The following is a 24,893-nucleotide window of genomic DNA, read 5'->3' as shown; positions in this document are numbered from 1 at the left end:
TTAACAAGGATGAAATTTCTCATATGCAGAAAAAAAAAAAGAAAATATGTCAACACATGAACAATGGTTACGTCTGGATAATACTTTCTTCATTACACTTATGTTTTTGTAATTTTCTATAAGGTTCATATATTACTTTTATACTCAAAGCCTAAACATTTTATTTTTAATGAAAGAAATACATAATTTATTTGTGAAAAGGTTAAAATGTAAACGCAGACATATAAGCAGATTAATTTCTACTATAAAATCTCATAAGATGAGAAGTTTACCCTCAAGTATTGAATAGCTTAGAAAACCAGAACACAAAAAAATGAGTAATTCAAGTATTCATAACTGTATAGCATTCACAAAGGTTTTACTTGGGTACATTCATAATTAAACTGAAGATTTTCTGTTTTGTTTTGATATTAATCATGCCTTTTTATCTTCTGTATTTCTGATGCTTTGACATCTTGAGGCCTTGCCAGCCCTGGAAGAGACTGCCCCTCCCAAGGCTATAGCCTAAATTCCTAGAGGTTAGCAATTTTCTCCTGATTTGTTGGGCTTCCTGTACCTGAATAATAAAACCTACATTTTAAAATAGTTTTCTAAGTGGTTTCACTCTAATCCTCAAAACTAGTGCACTCAAGGAGATTAAAATTAAGTCTTCCCCTATGATATCCACTAACATTTTTTCTTAGTTTTTCTCTTATTAAACAAATTATAATTCTACCAAACCAGTTACTTATCTTTGAAATCATTTCATACAAATTTAGAGGGAAAAACACACCCGGGAATGATATTTTACAAAGATCTTACTGTGCTCCAAAAAGTGTGCCAGCCCGGGCAGGTCATCCGGATCAGCAAAACTCCCAACTCCAACACAAAGAGCCGCTGCAGACTGGAGTAAGTAGAACACATACAAATAAACAGTGAGTCAATCCTAAAGGAATAATATTATCCTCTCATTTTAAAGATTCACTTGGAGATGGACTTTTTCCAATAGAAAGTAACAAAATTCTTTCCCTGAGAATCAGGAGGAGCAGCAAAGTGAAACTCACCAGAACTGTGTCAGTTTCACCCTGCTGCTCCTCCTCTTGCCATCCTGCCAAATGCTGAACAGGTGCAGACCTAAGGAAAAAAGCAGAAACAGACAGAAAAAAGCGAAGGGGGACTGGCCAGCCCACCCAAGTATTATTTTGTGTCAGCATTTCAAAGTTCTGGACCAAGTTTGTTTCCTGATTTATCAGATTTCAGAAATCTTCAGAAGTAATATACCTGAGTAGATTCTGTCTAAAGATCTCTAAGCAATTAAAGGCTCTCTGTGTTCAGTAACTCAGTTACTAGATGGAAACTTCTCAATATGTTACTCAGAAAATCTTGTTTTTATTAAAACAGGGCATAAAATAACAAGTCAGGAAAACATCTAACAAAGAAAATAAATAAATGGTTAAGAAAGAAAATCTTTAACTATTAAAAAGCTACAGCTGAACTTTAAAGAGGCTTTTTAGTTCTTCACTTCTTATTGAAGATATATAGAATACGTATTGGTTGATATTCTCCCAATACCTTGGGAAAATCAGTTTCCAACAAAATAGATGGTCAGGAGGCATACCAAATTCTGCATTTAAAATGATCAGGGCATACCATTATATCATTATAAGTTAAAAGATACAAAAGGGGAGAGAAAAATAGTCAATTTGAATCCTTGAGGATAGAAAGTTGAATTATTAACTTTCCCAAATTTTACAAATGTCAATTTTAAAGGGCTAACAGATTTGATGACACAGGACTGTTTTGATAAATGGTTATCCTCTTAGAGGGCTTTTTAAAAATAGCATACACCTGGTATAAAGTCTAACCATGTGTCAGGGGAGAAAAAAAAAAAAAAAAAGTACGTTTTTGGAAGAACCAAATAGTCTCACTTGATACCATAAATCCCATACTTAAGACTTAGGCACATAAACTCAGTTACAACATGAGGGAATATCCACTTCTTCAAGGCACAGTCTAACCTGTTCTGTGATGTTTAATAGATGCCTAACCTGCTTTCAGCTCCAACTACCCCATAAAGTTTTCTTGTCTCGACCAGCAGGGTTGAAGACATTTTTGTATAAGTTGACTTAAACCACAGTCTATCAGTCAGCTTTGACCACAGCAAAAACAGGCTCTGCGATTGCTAGAAAAGAAATTCATACTTGAGAATTATCTACCCAAGAAATTCATACTTGAAAAATTCATACTTGAGAATTGACTTAAGAAAGGCCTAAACAAATCATAATTCAGCATATATCATACTTAAATTCCAATCTTGTTAATTTATCAAAGCTTTCAGATCAAGAACAATTTCCTTTTGAGAGGAAGAAAATAGGGATAAAAATGATAACTCAAAAGAGTAGTTAACTTCCTAATTAGGTAAAAGTTCTCCAAAAACCTCAAAATTTTTTCTTCCCACTATCCTTATAAAATCGCATATTTATCTTGAACACATTTCACATTTTTCAAACAAAAAATCATAAAACCGCTGCAAACCCTATACTACTCTTAAGCCACCTCTTACCTAGACTATCTGCGTTATTTCCCTTTTGTAGGCATTTATTCATTCAATGAATATAAATCATTTTGCCAGATCATGGGATCAAAGGAAAGCCTTTCACTCGTGTACCCACTGCATCTGAATCTAAACAATTCTATCTCTTCTTCAAATTGCATTAGGTTCCTCCATTCCTTTCTAATATCCAGAGAATTAGCTATCAATATCTTATGAGGGAATATATCATACCAAGTTCTCAGAAAAGAAAGGCAGCATCTAAGCCATTTTTTAAATGATCTCTAGAATGTGACCTTGCTGCTTCTAGACGAGGTAACATTTGGAGTTTGATGCACTTAAGCAAGATAAAAAGGGGTACCCAAAATACTGGATGCACATCTTCATTGTCAAAGAGGTTCACAATTTCTGTATAAATCTAAGCTATTTTATTACATCTTGACAATAAAATTGGCTGTCAAAACAATTCTTAATTTAATCCTAGAGTTTTGCTTATCAGTTGATAGAAGGTATAAAGAAGTCCAAAACACAGGAAAAGCTACAAATAGACAGACAGACATATAGAAAGAAACTTACAGACAAGGAATATTCAGTTATGAAGTTATAACACAGTAAGTTTTGGAGCTAAAATGGACTTTAAAATTTATGTAACCTAATTCTCTTGTTTTAGAAATGAGAAAAAAATGAGAAAATGAAAAGGCCTAAGATCATTCAGAAAGATAGTGACAGACTCAGAATTAGAATTCAGGTTTCCTGACTGTCAATGTTCTTTCCATTCTGACTTTTATCATTTCTTCCCTTCTATTATTCCTCTATTTGGAATTATGAGATCTATTTTAAATTAAAAGTGAATTTATTAATTCCCGATTTACTTACAAAGACTTTAGTATAGACTATCAAGTAGCATATATATATATATTTTTTTTTTTTTTTCCCCCAGTGTTTTCGTTCTCATCCCTAAAGCTTTCCAAGCTAAAACCACTTGACCTATCTTGCTCTCCCAAAACAGGCATCACTCGCAATCTGAATAGCAAGGGCAAATAGCTTCTTTAAACATGACTGAATCCCTCCAACAGCTCAGTGAAAGAATTGCCACAATCTTCTTTAAAAAAAAAATAATTTTTTCCAGGAAGAGTATCTATCAAAGAATTTATTTAGGCCATATCTACTACTTAAATCTCACATCTTCACACTTTGAGAGCTGACTTTATAGTATTACACATATAACCTTTAGATTTTAGTGTTAATAATCTGAACTTTAATTCATTCTTTGAGGACTGTACCATGTTGAATGCCTTATCAATATTCAAGATACTAGCTTTAACAAACATTTGCTGATCAAGTCCACTATAATAGCTCCAGAATATTATCCTCCAATATAGGTACTTCCTACTGCAAAATGGAAGCATTCTTCAAAAAATATCCAGAAAGGAAAATTATCTCTATCAAGCCCAATTTATCTATTCACCTATTGTTATTATATGTTTCACTAACTAAGCTCAACTCCCCATTTCTATTTCATTTCTTCCAATTTACTTATTATTTATTCAGACCTTTGGTGCTTCCTCATAAAAAGAGAGAAATCACATTCAATTACCAAGACAGAAATTACCCATATGAGGACTCTTAGAACCCTAGGCCCAGGTGAGGACTCTACACTAGCCTTGTTCTTTTCTTATGCTTTTTCCAGTCTCTCCAAGGATGATACTCTCTCTTGTTCCTCTATACCAGACTAAGAATTATGCAGATCCTCACCTCCAGGCATTTGTTTTTAAAACATATAATGCAATCAAATACTACCAGTGATTACCTCTGAGAGTTATGGTTATGGGCAACTTTTATATTTTTGTTTTTCTTTACTTTCCATTAGCTTCTATAATAAGCATTTGTCACTTTTATAATTAGAGCAAAATATTTTTTAAATGTAATCTTTATACAGAATAAATACACCTTTACTAAAATCAAAAGATATATATTTCCTTTTGGCCATTAAGAGATAAAACATAAGTTTGGAACTTATCCCAAAGAATTTCCAAATTAGAAAAAGATACAACAGACATGATTCACACCTGTTTTTCAGTGGTTTTCTTTCTAGTTTCTGCCCTCTCTTCTAATTCTTCCAATTCATTATCCTCAGTATCAAGGTCATCATCATCATGTTCATCATCATCATCATCAAACTCATCTTCATCATCAAAACCCTCTTCATCATCATCTTCTATTTCCGCTCCAGAATCTTCATCATCATCGTCGTCGTCGTCGTCATCATCTTCTTCTTCTTCTTCCTCCTCTTCTTCTTCCTCTTCATCATCTGTTGCATCACCCATTTTACCTTCCATATTACTTAGGTCTGAAATCAAAAGTGCCTGCAAGCCATTTCGTAATTTGATGTATCTAAAACAAAAAAAAAGAAAAAAAAATCACAAAACATTTGAGTCAGCCATTCATTATACTACACCAACACAAGTGATCAGCTTAGCAGAATTATTTTAATAATCCAAGTACACACACACACACCCACTCAACACTATTTTTAAACTAATGAAAACTGGTTGATTCTGAGGAGGAGAACCTCAAAAGCTTATCACTTTCCAAGTATCTACAGGGAAAGGATGAGAGAGACGCTTCCCTGTTTGTATTTTCTAAATACAGGGAATCTACCCTGTTTGTATTTTTAATTTTGAACTATGAAAATATATTTACCTATTCAAAAACTAAATTTTAGAAGTTAAACATAGAAAACAAACCCACCACCCAGCCTCCCTTACTATTTTTTTTAGCTTATAAGTATTTAATAAACATTCTACCATAGCAGAAGACCTACCCTAAAAGAAACATATCACTCAATATACAGAGCAGTCCTATCAGCTTAAATATTAAATCAAAATCTCATTATATTTAAACTCTGTTGATTCCCTTTGGTACAATGTGTTTGATATTTTATACCAGTCTCCAAAGATGCTTTTATGAATTAAGAAAATGGCTACATCTCTAAGAAAAGTAAATCCCACAGACTAGTAGCCCCGCTGTAAGCATGATTATCCTAATTAGTAAAACTGTTGTGCCAGTTTGATGACTGAGTACCTATGACAAACTTCTCACATTTATACTCATTCTTCAGTGTGTTAGTCAATAAACATTTACTTAGCAGCCTGAAGTGTATCAGATACATTAAGAGTAAAGAGAATAAAATCGCATTATTCATCCTCAGGCACTCACTGTCTAGTACAATGCAATAAAGCCAGAACAATACAGAATGACAGAGGTAAACACAGAATGTTAGAAAGAAGGAAGCAGTCAGGGAAGGCTTCTGAGATAAGGTACACTTAACATGAGCACTGAAGATGGAAAAAAAAAAAGTTTTCTAGCAGAAACTATAAAAAATAACATGCAACAAGAAAAGGAGCCTATGAGTCAAGATGGAAGACAAAACACATGGATTTCTCTCCTTCCCGTATCAAAAATCACATTTAAAAAACAGAAAAAAGGGCTTCCCTGGTGGCGCAGTGGTTGAGAGTCCGCCTGCCAATGCAGGGGACACGGGTTCGAGCCCTGGTCCCAGAAGATCCCACATGCCACGGAGCGGCTGGGACCGTGAGCCACAATTACTGAGCCTGTGTGTCTGGAGCCTGTGCTCCACAACGAGAGAGGCCGCGATAGTGAGAGACCCGCGCACTGCGATGAAGAGTGGCCCCCACTTGCCACAGCTGGAGAGGGCCCTAGCACAGAAACGAAGACCCAACACAGCCATAAATAAATAAATAAAATTTAAAAGAGATAAAAGAAAAACAATAATTAAAAAAAAAAACAGAAAAAAAATGTTATGGTTATTTTTTGTTTTGGTTTTGTTTGAGAACAAAATCACAAGAGACTTAGAAAATGTTAGCATAGGAAACCATAAACAAGATGAAAAGACAACCTACAGAATGGAAGAAAATATCTGTAAATGATACACCCAACAAGGGGTTAATTTCCAAAATGTACAAACAGCTCATATAACTCAATATCAAAAAACAAACAACACAATCAAAAAATGGTTAGAAGACCTAAATAGACATTTCTCCAAAGAAAACATACAGGTGGCCAACAGATACATGAAAAGATGCTCAATACCACTAATTATTAGAGAAATGCAAATCAAAATTACAATGAGGGACCAGAGGGCAGACAGCAGAAGCAAGAAGAACTACAATCCTGCAGCCTGTGGAACAAAAACCACATTCACTGAAAGATAGACAAGATGAAAAGGCAGAGGGCTATATACCAGATGAAGGAACAAGATAAAACCCCAGAAAAACAACTAAATGAAGTGGAGATAGGCAACCTTCCAGAAAAAGAATTCAGCATAACGATAGTGAAGATGATCCAGGACCTCGGAATAAGAATGGAGGCAAAAATCGAGAAGATGCAAGAAATGTTTAACAAAGACCTAGAAGAATTAAAGAACAAACAAACAGAGATGAACAATACAATAACTGAAATGAAAAATACACTAGAAGGAATCAATAGCAGAATAACTGAGGCAGAAGAACGGATAAGTGACCTGGAAGACAGAATGGTGGAATTCACTGCTGTGGAACAGAATAAAGAAAAGAGAATGAAAAGAAATGAAGATAGCCTAAGAGACCTCTGGGACAACATTAAACGCAACAACATTCGCATTATAGGGGTCCCAGAAGGAGAAGAGAGAGAGAAAGGACCAGAGAAAATATTTGAAGAGATTATAGTCGAAAACTTCCCTAGCATGGGAAAGGAAATAGCCACCCAAGTCCAGGAAGCGCAGAGAGTCCCATACAGGATAAACCCAAGGAGAAACACGCCGAGACACATAGTAATCAAATTGATAAAAATTAAAGACAAAGAAAAATTATTGAAAGCAGCAAGGGAAAAATAACAAATAACATACAAGGGAACTCCCATAAGGTTAACAGCTGATTTCTCAGCAGAAACTCTACAAGCCAGAAGGGAGTGGCATGATATACTTAAAGTGATGAAAGGGAAGAACCTACAACCAAGATTATTCTACCCGGCAAGGATCTCATTTAGATTTGATGGAGAAATCAAAAGCTTTACAGACAAGCAAAAGCTAAGAGAATTCAGCACCACAAAACCAGCTCTACAACAAATGCTAAAGGAACTTCTCTAAGTGGGAAACACAAGAGAAGAAAAGGACCTACAAAAACAAACCCAAAACAATTAAGAAAATGGTCATAGGAACATACATATTGATAATTACCTTAAACGTGAATGGATTAAATGCTCCAACCAAAAGACACAGGCTTGCTGAATGGATACAAAAACAAGACCCATATATATGCTGTCTACAAGAGACCCACTTCAGACCTAGGGACACATGCAGACTGAAAGTGAGGGGATGGAAAAAGATATTCCATGCAAATGGAAATCAAAAGAAAGCTGGAGTAGCTATACTCATAGCAGATAAAATAGACTTTAAAATAAAGAATGTTGCAAGAGACAAGGAAGGACACTACATAATGATCAAGGGATCAATCCAAGAAGAAGATATAACAATTATAAATATATATGCACCCAACATAGGAGCACCTCAATACATAAGGCAACTGCTAACAGCTATAAAAGAGGAAATCGACAGTAACACAGTAATAGTGGGGGACTTTAACACCTCACTTACACCAATGGACAGAGCACCCAAACGGAAAATAAATAAGGAAACAGAAGCTTTAAATGACACAATAGACCAGATAGATTTAATTGATATTTATAGGACAATTCATCCAAAAACAGCAGATTACACTTTCTTCTCAAGTGTGCATGGAACATTCTCCAGGATAGATCACATCTTGGGTCACAAATCAAGCCTCAGTAAATTTAAGAAAACTGAAATCATATCAAGCATCTTTTCTGACCACAACGCTATGAGATTAGAAATGAATTACAGGGAAAAAAACGTAAAAAGCACAAACACATGGAGGCTAAACAATACGTTACTATATAACCAAGAGATCAATGAAGACATCAAAGAGGAAATCAAAAAATACCTAGAGACAAATGACAATGAAAACACGACAATCCAAAACCTATGGGATGCAGCAAAAGCAGTTCTAAGACGGAAGTTTATAGCTATACAAGCCTACCTAAAGAAACAAGAAAAATCTCAAGTAAACAATCTAACCTTACACCTAAAGGATCTAGAGAAAGAAGAACAAACAAAACCCAAAGTTAGCAGAAGGAAAGAAATCATAAAGATCAGAGCAGAAATAAATGAAATAGAAACAAAGAAAACAATAGCAAAGATCAATAAAACAAAAAGCTGGTTCTTTGAGAAGGTAAACAAAATTGATAAACCATTAGCCAGGCTCATCAAGAAAAAGAGGGAGAGGACTCAAATCAATAAAATTAGAAATGAAAGAGGAGAAGTTACAACAGACACTGCAGAAATACAAAGCATCCTAAGAGACTACTACAAGCAACTCTATGCCAATAAAATGGACAACCTGGAAGAAATGGACAAATTCTTAGAAAGGTATAACCTTCCAAGACTGAACCAGGAAGAAACAGAAAATATGAACAGACCAATCACAAGTAATGAAATTGAAACTGTGATTAAAAATCTTCCAACAAACAAAAGTCTAGGACCCGATGCCTTCACAGGTGAATTCTATCAAACATTTACAAAAGAGCTAACACCCATCCTTCTCAAACTCTTCCCAAAAACTGCAGAGGAAGGAACACTCCCAAACTCATTCTATGAGGCCACCATCACCCTGATAACAAAACCAGACAAAGATACTACAAAAAAAGAAAATTACAGACCAATATCACTGATGAATATAGATGCAAAAATCCTCAACAAAATACTAGCAAGCAGAATCCAACAACACATTAAAAGGATCATACACCACGATCAAGTGGCATTTATCCCAGGGATGTAAGGATTCTTCAATATACACAAATCAATCAATGTGATACACCATATTAACAAATTGAAGAATAAAAACCATATGATCATCACAATAGATGCAGAAAAAGCTTTTGATAAAATTCAACACCCATTTATGATAAAAACTCTCCAGAAAGTGGGCATAGAGGGAACCTACCTCAACATTATAAAGGCCATATACAACAAACCCACAGCAAACATCATTCTCAATGGTGAAAAACTGAAAGCATTTCCTCTAAGATCAGGAACGAGACAAGGATGTCCACTCTCACCACTATTACTCCTCATAGTTTTGGAAGTCCTAGCCACGGCAATCAGAGAAGAAAAAGAAATAAAAGGAATACAAATTGGAAAAGAAGTAGTAAAACTGTCACTGTTTGCAGATGACATGATACTATACATAGAGAATCCTAAAGATGCCACCAGAAAACTATTAGAGCTAATCAATGAATTTGGTAAAGTTGCAGGATACAAAATTAATGCACAGAAATCTCTTGCATTCCTATTCACTAATGATGAAAAATATGAATGAGAAATTAAGGAAACACTTCCATTTACCATTGCAACAAAAAGAATAAAATACCTAGGAATAAACCTACCTAGGGAGACAAAAGACCTGTATGCAGAAAACTATAAGACACTGATGAAAGAAATTAAAGATGATACCAACAGATGGAGAGATATACCATGTTCTTGGATTGGAAGAATCAATATTGTGAAAATGACTATACTACCCAAAGCAATCTACAGATTCAGTGCAATCCCTATCAAATTACCAATGGCATTTTTTATGGAACTAGAAGAAATCATCTTAAAATTTGTATGGAGACACAAAAGACCCCCAATAGCCAAAGCAGTCTTGAGGGAAAAAGACAGAGCTGGAGGAATCAGACTCCCTAACTTCAGATTATACTACAAAGCTACAGTAATCAAGACAATATGGTACTGGCACAAAAACAGAAACACAGATCAATGGAACAAGATAGAAAGCCCAGAGATAAACCCACGCACCTATGGTCAACTAATCTATGACAAAGGAGGCAAAGATATACAATGGAAAAAAGACAGTCTCTTCAATAAGTGGTGCTGGGAAAACTGGACAGCTACATGTAAAAGAATGAAATTAGAATACTCCCTAACACCATACACAAAAATAAACTCAAAATGGATTCGAGACCTAAATGTAAGACCGGACACTATAAAACTCTTAGAGGAAAGCATAGGAAGAACACTCTTTGACATAAATCACAGCAAGACCTTTTTAGATCCACCTCCTAGAGTAATGGAAATAAAAACAAAAATAAACAAATGGGATCTAATGAAACTTCAAAGCTTTTGCACAGCAAAGGAAACCATAAACAAGACGAAAAGACAACCCTCAGAATGGGAGAAAATATTTGCAAACGAATCAATGGACAAAGGATTGATCTCCAAAATATATAAACAGCTCATTCAGCTCAATATTAAAGAAACAAACAACCCAATCCAAAAATGCGCAGAAGACCTAAATTAACATTTCTCCAAAGAAGACATACAGATGGCCAAGAAGCACATGAAAAGATGCTCAACATCACTAATTATTAGAGAAATGCAAATCAAAACTACAATGAGGTATCACTTCACACCAGTTAGAATGGGCATCATCAGAAAATCTACAAACAACAAATGCTGGAGAGGGTGTGGAGAAAAGGGAACCCTCTTGCACTGTTGGTGGGAATGTAAATTGATACAGCCGCTATGGAGAACAACATGGAGGTTCCTTAAAAAACTAAAAATAGAATTACCATATGATTCAGCAATCCCACTACTGGGCATATACCCAGAGAAAACCATAATTCAAAAAGACACATGCACCCCAATGTTCATTGCAGCACTATTTACAATAGCCAGGTCATGGAAGCAACCTAAATGCCCATCAACAGACGAATGGATAAAGAAGTTGTGGTACATATATACAATGGAATATTACTCAGCCATAAAAAGGAACGAAATTGAGTCATTTGTAGAGACGTGGATGGATCTAGAGACTGTCATACAGAGTGAAGTAAGTCAGAAAGAGAAAAACAAATATCGTATATTAACGCATGTATGTGGAACCTAGAAAAATGGTACAGATGAACCGGTTTGCAGGGCAGAAGTTGAGACACAGATGTAGAGAACAAACATATGGACACCAAGGGTGGAAAACCGCCGTGGGGCGGGGATGGTGGTGTGCTGAATTGGGCGATTGGGATTGACATGTATACACTGATGTGTATAAAATTGATGACTGATTAAAAAAAAAAAAAAGTGAAAAAAAAAAAAAAACTACAATGAGGTACCATCTCACACCAGTCAGAATGGCCATCATCAAAAAGTCTACAAATAATAAATGCTAGAGAGGGTGTGGAGAAAAAGGAACCCTCCTACACTGTTGGTGGGAATGTAAATTGGTGCAGCCACTATGGAAAATAGTATGAAGTTTCCTTAAAAAAACTAAGAACAGAGTTACCATATGATCCAGCAATCCTACTCCTGGGCATATATCCAGAAAAAATGATAACTCTAATTTGAAAAGATACATGCACACCAATGTTCATAGCAGTAGTATTTATAATAGCCAAGACATGGAAGCAACCTAAGTGTCCATCAACAGATGAATGGATAAAGAAGATGTTACACACACATGTACACATACACACACACACAGTGAAATATTACTTAGCCATAAAAAAAGAATGAAATATTGCCATCTACAGCAACATGGATGGACCTAGAGATTATCATACTGAGTGAAGTAAGTCAGGGAGAGAAAGACAAATATTGTATCACTTATATGTGGAATCTAATACAAATGAATTTATTTACAAAACAGAAACAGACTCACAGATGTAAAAAACAAACTTATGGTTACCAAAGGGGAAAGGGAGGGTAGGGAGAAATAAGTTAGTAGTATGGGATTAAAAGATACACACCACTATATATAAAATAGATAAACAACAAGGATTTATGTATAGCAAAGGGAACCATATTCAATATCTTATAGTAATGAAAAAGAATCTGAAAAATATATTATTTATATATATGTATAACTGAATCACTTTGCTGTATACCTGAAACTAACACAGTAATGTAAATCAACTATACTTCAATAAAAGAAAGAAAAGGATGTCGTTACAGATCAGAAGTTTTTAGAAATTATTAGAAAACAACATGCGAAATTTAATCAGATTAATGGAGAAAATAGAAAAGAGAACATGACAGGGTATTAGTTCTTCCCAAGAAAGTCTGAAAAAAGAGCCTACCCTCCCCACTCCCACCCCACACACATACCTCAAGTCTATCCTTAGCAGCCTGAAGAAAGCAGATCAGGTGTATTATGGGCTAACTTGTGTTCCTCCAAAAGTCTTATGTAAAAAGTCTTAACCTCAGAATGTGACTGTATTTAGAAATAAGGTCTTTAAAGATGTGATTAAGTTAAAATAAGGCCATTAGGGTGGGCCCTAGTCTAATCTGACTGGTGTCCTGATTAAGAGGAGGAAATTTGGACACACAGACACTGGACATGCCCACACACAGATCAAAGAGCAGATGGGGAGACAGCAAGAAGACCGTCATCTGCAAGCCAAAGGGAGAGACCTCAGAAGAAACCAAACCTACTGACAGCTTTATCTTGGACTTCTAACCTCCAGAATTGTAAGAAAATAAATTTCTGTAGTTTAAGTCACTTTGGTATTTTGTTATGGCAGCCCTAACAAACTAATACAAGGCCATTTCTCTTTTCAAAAACCATCAATGGCTTCCCATCATACTTGGAATAAAATCCAAAATCCTTACCAGGGCTTAGAAAGCTCCACATAATCTGGCGCCCCACCACTTCTCCAAACTTCTTTCCTACTCTTCCCTCATTCTCTTTGCTCTGACCAAAACGTTATTGTTCTTTCTTGAACATCTGCTCCATCTCTTTCAAGTCTTTGCTAAAATGTCCCCTTTTCAAACACGCTTTCTCTGATGCACTATCTAATATTGCACCCCAGTCCATCCCTATCCTCTTTTATCCTGTTTTAACTTTTTTCACACTATTTATCATCACTTGTTTTTGTTTTTTAGTTTTTTGGGGTTTTTAAAAAATTTTCTGTCTGCACCTTTAGAAAGTTAGCTCTGAGGGCAGGGCTTTTCTTTTTCTTCATGGCTATATTCCCAGCACCTAAGACATTGCCTGGCACTTAGGAAACATTTAAGAAATATTTGTTGAATGAACAAAAGAATGTTAATGCCTAAAGGGGGCCTTATACATGATAGGTACTTAATATCTGCTAAATGAAACAAAATATCAAGTAATTTTATAAAATAAGTAAAATTATGTGTACACATATACACACTAAATGTACATAAAGGTATAGCAAAAGAACTAAAAGGATACAAACCAAATGTAACAGTAATATATACATCTGGAGAGAGAAATAAAAGTAGAGCAAGATACAAGAACTTTCATGCTTTACTCTATAATTTCTACATATTTTTCAATCTTTTGTAATAAAAATACAATCACTTATTTGTATAATAAAAATAATTTAATGAAAATCCAAAACCCACTCCATAACAAATTAAGAACACACATACACACATACACACACACACACACACACACACACACAACCCTTAGCTTTACAGAGAGTTAACTTCTATAAAATCATCAAATCCATTTAAAGATAGTTATGGACAAAATGCTCTTCATCATCACTTCTATTCAGCACTGTATTAGAAGTCCTAGCAAATGAAAATAGATCCACAATATAAATAAATAAAATAGATTTATATGGCAAAGATATTGAAAGCTAAAACAATTCATTGCAAAAATATACGATTACCTAGAGAATGCAAGAGAATTTAAAATATATATATATTAGTATAGTATGAAGAGTTCAGCAAAGCATCCAAATCAAGAACCATGAACAAAAATCATGAATTTCCTATATACCAAAAGTAACCAATTAAAATGAGACTTAAAGATCCTATTCACAAAAGCAAAAGAAACTACAAATATATATCTAATAATAACACCTCACATTTTAAGTGTATTAACTTATATGTCTTAACCCATTTAATCTTCATAATAACCCTAATGAGTTAGTATTCCCATTTTATGCATGAGGAAACTAAAGCACACACACACACACACACAAAAGGATTTTTATTTGCCCAAGCTTAGCAGGGATTGAACCCAAGTAGCATGGCACCAGAAGCCATTCTGTTCCTCATCCAACATGAGGAAAACTAGAAAATTTTACAGGAGAAAATAACAGACCTGACTAGTCATACCATGCCATTGCAATGGGAACATCCAATATTACAAAGATATCAATTCTTCCCCCAAATTAATCTATAAATTCAAGGCAATTCCAATTTTAAAATCCCAGTAAGTTTGTGTGTGTGTGTGTGTGTGTGTGTGTGTGTGTGTGTGTAACTTGGCATACTGATTCTAAAATTCATATGGACAAAAAAAAAACCCAAAAATGCCAAGAACATTTTGAAAAGGGAAAACATGAGGGGGAACTGCCTTACCAATCATAAAAATAAATATTTTAAAGCAATTAAAAGTAAAGAGTATACTGGAACAGGAACACTTACAGATCAATTTAAGAAAACAGGTTCTAGAAACAGAGCAATGTTTATAATATTGTTGCAACACTTTATTATGATTCAATAAATGATGTTGAAACAATAGATAATTCATTTAGGGAGATAAAATAGCCATCTCTACCTTACACCTAACACATATAAATTCACACAGCTTACAGAGCTAAAAGAAAAAAAATGTCTTAAAAGTATTTATGAGAAAATATTGCTATAATATTGGTATGAAGAAAATTTATGCTAAACAAGATACAAAATCCAGAAGCTATAAAGGGCGGTGGGGGGGAGGAAAGATTTCACTATATTCTAATTTAAAACTTTTCTAAAACAAAACATCATAAACTAAATCAAAGAGAAAAGTACATACTGAGAGAAAAGAATAACAATATACACGAGTCCCTTCAAATCAATAAGAGCAAAAAACAAAAACTAATAAAAATAGGTTTAAAAATATATACAAACATTTCAAAAAGAAATACAAGATGTCCAATAAATGAAATGATGCTGAACCTTACCAGAAATCAAAGATAATCAACTGAAAACAACAAAATATTTTTCATCCAGCAAATTAGCTAAATTTATATTGCTATCCAATACTGACAAGGGGACAGGGTATTCTCACACACTTGCTTATGAATCTCAGTGGGTATAGTATTTTTGTAGGAGAATATGGCCATACCTATTTTCTTAAAAATGTAAACTCTGCATACGTTTCAACCCAGTGATTTCATTTCTAGATATCTTATAGAAATGTTCACATACATGCACAAAGATATGTCAACAATGTTCACTGCAGCAACATTTGTGGTAGAGAAAAATTGGAAATCATCCAAATGTCCATATATAGAAAAATATGCAAATACATTATCTCAAGACCTCATTTCCATATAGAGAGAGAAAATCATTAGCGACTCGGGTTCTATCTTAAATTGCTATTTTTAGACCTAGACTACGCTAAATCATTATAGGTCAAAAAAGGGTACTTGGGGGGCTAACTTTGTAATTATATAACTCATCATTGCCTCCCCCCAAACCATGTGGTCTCAATTATTTGTGTGTGTGTGTAAATTTTTGGAGGGGTAGGGCTCTTCTAAGATGTCTAAGAAAACCTCTCTCCCTCTAGCTTATTCAACTTGTCTACCTTTATTTGGTTTCATCCTCACACTGCTCCTGTACTGACTATAAAGACTGAAGTAGGGAATTCCCTGGCAGTTCAGTGGTTAAGACTCGGTGCTTTCACTGCCGGGCCCAGGTTGGGGAACTAAGATCCCACAGACTGCGTGGCATGGACAAAAAAAAAAAGACTGAAGTAGATTTTTCAAACCAAGCCCAAGAATCAAGAATGTGGCATTATTTTCTTTATAATAAAGTATCCACCCACTCATTTTTATTTGTTCCTTAATTAAATGAACCAACCTTTTGTGAAGCCACCTTCAGTCACTAAAATTACCACAGTTAAGAGCTCATGTATTTAAATCCAAAAATACTTGAGACCATATAGTGGGGGGCAGGGGACAGGTAGTGACAAGTTACATAGTTACAAAGTACCGTCTTTTAACCTAAAAAGATTTAGTACTGTCTAGACCTGGAATTAACAATTTAAGGCTAGAGCCTTAGTCATTAACTACTGTATAGTACATTTGAAACTTTATACATCTTTGCAGTTTAAAGCTGCAGACCTGGTTTAAGAAGTCCATAAAAGCATTAATTGTTATGCTCACCAAACCATAAAAAATTAAATCCCTGTTCAGTTTTGCCTATAATTCTAGGCCAGTTGCAACTCTCAAGTTAAAACAGTCCACATAGTAAAGCTGATATGGCCTGCCTGAGTCAGCTAGAGCCTTCTCACCCAAGCTGCATTAGTTTAAAGCTAACCATACAACTTGTTTAAAAAAAGAAGAAAAAGATGGGGACTTCCCTGGTGGTGCAGTGGTTAAGAATCCACCTGCCAATGCAGGGGACATGCGTTCGATCCCTGGTCCGGGAAGATCCCACATGCCCCGAAGCAACGAAGCCCGTGCGCCACAACTACTGAGCCTGCGCTCTAGAGCCCACGAGCCACAAGTACTGAAGCCCACGCACCTAGAGCCCATGCTCCACAATAAGAGAAGCCACCGCAATGAGAAGCTCGCGTACCACAATGAAGAGTAGCCCCCGCTTGCCGCAACTAGAGAAAGCCCGCACGCAGCAGCCAAAGGTAAAATTTTTAAAAAGAAGAAAAAGAAACAAAAACAAAAACTTACTGCATGGTACAATACAGTTCTTGCAAATAACCAAGATCAAAAAAATCCACATGCTTCTCTGCTTGTTAAAACATAACAGCAAGCCACCCCATTTAAGACTCACCAGAAGGCCTTTTTGTTCCCTAATGGCAGTCCTTCCCTATTTCTCAAGGTTCCTCATCTATGGATCAGTTGTTAGGTTATTAGGTGTAATTGATCATTTTAATAATGGCCCCCACAGTGACCTGGTCAATCTTCCCAACAAGAGTTGGAGTCTATTTCTCCCCACCCCTTGAATCTGGGCTAGCTTTGTAAACTTTGCCCTACAATTTGTCGTGAAGTCCTAGAGCCTAGGCCTCAAGATGCCCTGCAGCTTCTGCCTTCACTCTCTGGGGACTCAGCTGCCATGTCAAGAAGTTTAAGCTAAACTATGAATGAGGATATATTATATGCAGAGAGAAGGCCTACCTTCTAGCTGTCCCCACCAAGGCCTTAGACATGTGATTGAAGCCATCTTAGACCCTCTAGCTCCAACCAACCCACAAAATGAATATAGCCACAAAAGTGAGCCCAGGTAAGAGGGAAAAAAAATTGCCTGGTCATCCCATAGAATTGTAAAAAAATAATAAATCATTGTTGCTTTGAGCCACTTAAATTTTGAGGTGGATTGTTACACAGCAACGCTAATACATTAGGAGGACTCAAATGATTGAACAAGTCCACTTCCTGGTATATACCCAAATGAGTTTAAAGCAGGGACTAGAAGAGTATTTGTAAGCCAATGTTCACAGCAGCATTATTCACAATAGCTAAAAGGAGGAAACACCTCAAAAGTCTATCAACAGATGAATAAACAAAATGTGATATATACATACAGGGGAATATTATTCAGTCTTAAAAAAGACAGAAATTCTAACACATGCCACAACATGGATGAATTTTGAAGATATTATGCTAAATGAAATAAAGCAGATACAGAAGGACAAACATGGTATAATTCAACTTACATGAGGTACCTAGAATAGTCAAATTCACAAATAGATAGTAGAATGGCAGCTGCCAGGGACTGGGAGGAGGAGGAAATGGGGAGTTATTATTTCATGGGTACAGAGTTTCATTTTAAGATGAAAAAGTTCTAGAGATGGATGGTAGTGATGGTTGCACAACAATGTGAATATACTTAATGTCACTGAACAGTACACTTAAAAATGGTTAAAATGGTAAATTCTGTTATGTGCAGTTTACCACAATTTTAAAAAAGCACGTCTCTTCCCCACTTGCTTTCAGAATCAGACGAGAAAAAGAGAGGGAACAGAAAAATAGAGAGCAAAATGTCAGCTTTATCCTTGATATAAAGCTAGGTTGGAGAACACGGCTCAAGAGTGGTTTGGAAATGGCTTGCTAACACTCTCTGAATTGAAGTATCCACGAGAACTGAAATATTTCCCCCAAAAGGCAGAGCTAGTCCTGCACTCAGTCTACTGCACTGGCTAAGAATATGCCAAAATACTGGCTGTCTGCAGGCTGGAATGAAGAGAGAGATGAAAAGGTTAGACTGAGCATGCCCAAGGTCATTCTACTGCACTCACTAATCAAATAAGTCACTCCTGTGAAGGGGAAGAAGAGGTAGAGAAAGAGGCTACCAGTGTTACCATAGTAAAGTCCCTCTCATTGAAACAGCGTTCCTATATCATATAGTAGCTTCAAAAGAAAAAAGAAATCAGAGGGGAAAAATTAGGGAAAAAATTCAAGAAAAATTTCCTGGGACTGAAGAATTCATATTCTAAACTGATTGAGGAATGAAGATACAAGAAAACAGTTGAATTGATGGATTTATTGATGTGTTTGACCATAGTTAGAGGAGTTTTAAAGCTCTGGCAGAGAACTAGGGTAGAATTCATGTTAGATCACAAAGAGCACTAAACAAAAATAATAGTAATAAGGCATCTTAGATATGATGCACAAGCAACAATAAAAATAAACAATCATAAAAATTTAGAACTTTTGTGCTTCAAAGGATACCATCAAGAGAAAATTTTTGCAAATCATTTATCTAAGAAGACCTATATCTAGAATATATAAAGAATTATTACTACTCAATTAAAAAAATTAAAGTTGGACAAAGGATTTAAACAGATACTTGTCCAAAAAAGATACACATAGTATAAGATAAGAAGATGACAGATGACTAGTAAACACATGACAAGATGTTTAACATCATCAGCCATCAGGGAAATGCAAATGACAATGAGATACCACTTTATACCCTCTAGGATGGCTATAATCAAAAAGACAGATAGTAGCAAATGTTGGTGAGGATGTAGAGAAATTGGAACTCTCACACGCTGCTGGAAGGAAAGTAAAATGGTACAATCACTTTGGAAAAGTCTGAAAGATCCTCAAATGGTTAAATGGTTTCCATATGATCCAGCAATTCTATTCCTATTTATTATATACTTGAAATAAATGAAAACATACATCCACGCAAAACTTATTCATATATGTTCATAGCAGCATTATTCATAATAGCCAAAAAGTATCCATCAACTACTGAATGGATAAATAAAATATATCCATACCATGGATTAGTCAGCAATAAAAGAAATGAAGTACTGATACATGCTACAATATGGATGAACCTTGAAAACATTAAGTGAAAGTAGTCAATCACAAAAGATGACATATTATATGATTCCACTTATATGAAATGTCCAGAATAGACAGAGGCACAGAAAGTAGAGAGACTTCTAGAAAGTAGATCTAGAAAGACAGACAGTGGATTAGAGAGACAGAAAATAGATTATCATTTGCCTAGGGCTTGTGCAGGTTGGACCACTGGGGAGGCTGACAAGTAAGGGGTGTGGGGTTTCTTTCTGAGGTAATGAAAATGTTCTAAAATTGTGGTAATGAATGCACAACTCTGTAAATATACTAAAAGCTAGTGAGTTGCACACTTTAAATGGGTAAATTGTATGGTATGTGAATTATATCTCAATAAAGCTGTCTTTAAAAATAAGGCAATTTTTAATACTAGAGACAACAAAGTTGCTCAAGAAAGAAGATGTAATCATAGTAGACTACATGTTTCAGTATGAACAATATTTTGAGCTATAAATACTGATACTGGTTTATCAAAATAATTGGGATGTATTTTAGAACAGGAAGTGGGATGTTACATCTAAATTTCATTTTCAGTAAAGACCTATTAATGAAAAATTAATAAATTACTAATTTTAGCAACAAAATCAACCAGATTAAAGATTTGTATCAAGTAAAATAAATGGAAACAGCAAGAAATCAAACTTTTTAGTCCACAGACACGAAAATTATTTGACAAACCCTCTCTGCAAATAAAATATGAATTTTTAGGCCATGACATAATAAGAAATTAACAAAATAAAACATAATAAAGATCCCTGAAAAAAGATCCATTCATATATGAAAACTTAACATATGACAGAGTTGGCAATATAGGAAAAAAGATATTCCAGGAATTACCAAACTATGGCTTACAGTCCTCAAACTAAGAATGGTTTTTACTTTTTTAAGTGGTTGGAAAAAAATCCAACAAAAGATTAATATTTCATGATACATGAAATTATCTGAAATTCAAATTTCAGTGTCCATAAACAAAGTTTTATTGGAACACAGCCACACTCATTCATTTACTTATTGTCTATGGCTGCTTTTGAGTCACAATGACAGAATGGAGTAGTTGTGAGGGAGCACACGCAGCATTTTCACTGCTGCTCGACAACCTAAAAACTGCAGCAATGCATGTATAACTGAACAGCATTTCAAGTGTCACATGTACTGTAACTTCTTCTTTGAAACAACAGCACATATCTATCATGTCCAAATAAGGAAAGGGGAAAGTTGAATTCAAATGTCACACTTTCAGTGTGGATTTTGTTAATAAATTCCTATCTTAAAAAAATTTTTAAATAAATAAATAAATTCCTATCTTTAGTAGTCATTTGCTCTTGTAGACTTTATAATCATTAGTTCTGTTAATTTCTGTCAGAAAGAGAAGCTGAGGGACTTCCATGGTGGCGCAGTGGTTAAGAATCCGCCTGCCAGTGCAGGGGACACGGGTTCTGAGCCCTGGTCCAGGAAGATCCCACATGCCGTGGGGCAATAAGCCCGTGTGCCACAACTACTGAGCCTGTGTTCTAGAGCCGGCGTGCCGCAACTACTGAGCCCGCACACCCAGAGCCCGTGATCTGCGACGAGAGAAGCCACCGCAATGAGAAGCCCGTGCACCTCAACAAAGGGTAACCCCCACTCGCCACAATCAGAGAAAGCCCACACGCAGCAAAGAAGACCCAACGCAGCCAAAAATAAATAAATAAATTTATTAAAAAAAAAAAAAGAAATAGCTGAACTTTTTTTTTTTTTGGCTGCTCCGCGCAGCTTGCAGAATCTTAGTTCCCGACCAGGGATCGAACCCAGACCCGTGGCAGTGAAAGCACATGTCCTAACCACTGGACTGCCAGGAAATTCCCAGAAACTGAATATTTTTAATTTCCCTTACTCTAGAGTAAGCAGTTTGATGGTTTAGCAATAGGAACCTTTTATTGCAATGTTTTGAGCTCAGAGTAAAAACTTAAACTTTTTTGAAGAACAGCCTTCAGCCACTGTCAAATACCAGATGGCTTTGGAAGTTAGCTTTTGCTGCGGACTTCATGTTTCTTAATGATTTCAACCCAAAATTACCAAACAGTGCCTATACGCAAAACTTATGTTTCAAAAACAACTAATGTTATCTGAATTACAAGCAATGGCAAGCGGCTTTATACTTTTCCTGTGCTGTTAAAAGTTAAAACAGGAAGCCCTATCTCCATTCCCACACAAATTTGCCGCAGATATGTTTTCCAAGCAATCTACGGTTCCAGCAGTGTTTTTCAGACGTTGGTGCAAGCACAAAGGAAATTTCCTTATTTCAAAGTCCTTTTAACTGTGCAATTGAGGAGTTTCCACCTAATTTTCAATCAGAAATGATTAATCTACAATGTAATGGCATTCTAAACGGCAAAAATATCAGAGAAGAAACTAATAGAATTCTATAAATGCCTTCCAAGCAATGAATATGTTCAAATAAAATCAAATGCTCGTAGACTAATATCAGTATTTGGTAGTACCCGTCTGTGTGAAAACACATTTTCAAAGATGAAATATGTAAACTCTCATTACAAATCAGTATTAACAGATGACACATTTGCAATCAACTTTAAAGACAGGGAACATTAACTTTGAACCTCCCCAAAAGCAAAATGCTATCCCTCCTTAAAAGAATTCCACCTCTTCTCACTAGTAGACCTGTATTACTAAATAAAGTACTACTATTGTATTTTGAACTTAATGAAAATTTTATTAAAAATTTGCAGAGGAAATTCCCTGGTGGTCCCGTGGTTAGAGCTCAATGCTTTCACTGTGGTGGCCTGAGTTCAATCCCTGGTCAGGGAACTAAGATCCCGCAAGCTGTGCAGCATGGCCAAAAAAAAAAAAAATTTTTTTTTTTAATTTGCAGAAATTTGTTTTCTTTCTTGTTATATAAGTACCTACAAAATATCCTTAATTTTGCCTCTTGACTGACAAAGTCTAAAATATTTATTATCTAGCCCTTTACAGAAAATATTTGGTGACCTCTGGGATATAGACTTTTCAAAAGGTGTGCTTGGACAACTGGCTGCCCATATTTTTAAAGAACAGTAATAAAATTAGATCCTTACGCAAGTGTAAAAAGCAAAACTATAAAACTTCTAGAAGGAAATAAATAAGATGAAAAAGCACAAACCATAAATAAAAAGATGAATAAATCTGATTAAATTTTAAGACTTTATAAACAAAGGGTAATGATAAGCTATATAGACTTAGAGAATATATTTGCAACTCATATAATCAACAATGGATTAGTATTTAAAACATGTAAAGAATCCTTACAAGTCAATTTAAAAGAGGGGGAAAAAAGCAACCCAATAGAAAAATGGGCGGCTCATAAAAGGAGAATCCAAATGGCCAGGAAACATGAAATAATGTTTGATTTTATTAGTAATAAGGGAAATTGCAAATAAAAAAATTTTTAAGAGAAAAATATTTCCCACAGATCAAGTTCTCAATAATTTTTTTAAAAATCTAACAGTATCAGGAATTGGTAATAATATATAGAAGCAGGAACTCTGGAATAAATGTAAATAGTACACCTAATTAGAAGAGTACTTTGGCAACATCTATAGTAAGGTTAAAAATTAGTCATTTCACTTATAGGTATATAAGCAAAGTCTAAAATGTGTACTCAAGGAGTCATGTATAAAAATGTTCACTGAAGCACTGGAAATGACCTAAATATACAACAATCGAGAAAAGATAAATTGTGGCATAATCAGAAAACAAAATACAACAGAAAATTGGGAATAATCTAAATGACCAGTGGTAGGAAAACAAATAAATAATGATATAGTCACACAAGATATTAAACAGCATATAACACAAATAACTAGTATTACACTTATCAGCATGAACAAATCTCAAAAGCAATGTTAAACCAAAAAAAAAAGTTATGAGACATCCAATGTGATATAATTTCTATTTATATGTCTTAAAACATGTGAAAGCAATAATGTATACTGTTTATAGATAAATGCATATTTAATAAAAAGTATACAAATATACATAGGAATGGTATATATATACAAAATTCAGATAATGGTTAAGACTGGAAAAAGAGGGTAGGGAATGCAATAGGAGGGGGCAATATCCAAAGAGCTTCAAGTGTATCTATATGGTTTTATTCCTTAAAAAAAAATTTTAATCTGAAATAAAAACAAGAAATAAAATGATTTTAAAAAAGGAAGACTGCAAAACATATCCTTATATATCCATCAGGCCGGAGGAGAAAAGGATGAAGGGGTCAGAGATGGAAGCAAGACTATGAGAAAGGCACCATTCTAGGCACTAGAGATATAGTGATGAACAAAACAAAGTCCTTGCTCTCATGAACAAGTAAATATATAGTATATCAAATAGCAAATAAGTGCTATGAAGAAAAATAAAGCAGTAAGAAAGAGTATAGGGGTGGGGAACCTAAGTAAAATTGTTATTCGATACAGGGTGCTATTTAAAGCCACAACACAGGGAGCAAAAGCAGACAGGGAAGAGAAGTCCAAGAACTGAGCCCAGGCGCTCCAAAATTTAGAGATAAGGAGAAAGGAGATAAGGAGAAACCTTGCAAATGAGGCAGAAAGAGAACTAAGAACAGTGTTGACCTGGAACTGAAAAAAAGCATTTCAAGAAGGAAAGAACGATCAACTGTGTCATAAGATACTGAAAGGTCAAGTAAGATAAGAACTTGAGAACTGACCAATTGTAAAAGTTATTGGTGATCTTGAAAATAGCTATTTTGGTAAAGCAAAGTGGCAAAAGCCCACTCTGAGTTCAAGAAATAATAGGAGTAGATGAACTGCAAATTTTGAATACAGACAACTCTTCTAACAAGCTTTGCTATCAAGGAAATAGAGAAATTTGAGTAGCTGGAAGGGCATAGGTCCAAGGGGATCTGAGCAAAGAAATGCTTTTCCCCAGAAGATAGGAACAATTACAGCAT

At 35.1% G+C, this 24,893-nt stretch overlaps 1 protein-coding gene across 3 annotated transcripts in view; it reads right to left on the bottom strand.

Annotated features, from left to right (window-relative positions):
• NRDC (nardilysin convertase) overlaps positions 1 to 24,893 on the bottom strand; it is a 95,938-nt gene that overhangs the window by 63,468 nt on the left and 7,577 nt on the right. For 2 of the 3 annotated variants that reach the window (XM_061184228.1, XM_061184229.1), the window contains exons 2-5: positions 4,600 to 4,924; positions 2,028 to 2,161; positions 1,044 to 1,113; positions 802 to 883 (exon numbers count right to left, since the gene is read on the bottom strand). In XM_061184228.1, the coding sequence (XP_061040211.1) occupies positions 802 to 883; positions 1,044 to 1,113; positions 2,028 to 2,161; positions 4,600 to 4,924 (611 nt within the window). The remainder of the gene's footprint in view (positions 1 to 801; positions 884 to 1,043; positions 1,114 to 2,027; positions 2,162 to 4,599; positions 4,925 to 24,893) is intronic. The other variant, XM_061184230.1, reaches the window with a different exon arrangement.

This window comes from Eubalaena glacialis, chromosome 3, assembly GCF_028564815.1.
Source record: "Eubalaena glacialis isolate mEubGla1 chromosome 3, mEubGla1.1.hap2.+ XY, whole genome shotgun sequence".
NCBI classification, from domain to species: Eukaryota; Metazoa; Chordata; class Mammalia; order Artiodactyla; family Balaenidae; genus Eubalaena; species Eubalaena glacialis.
This window is presented reverse-complemented; position numbering and strand designations above follow the sequence as displayed.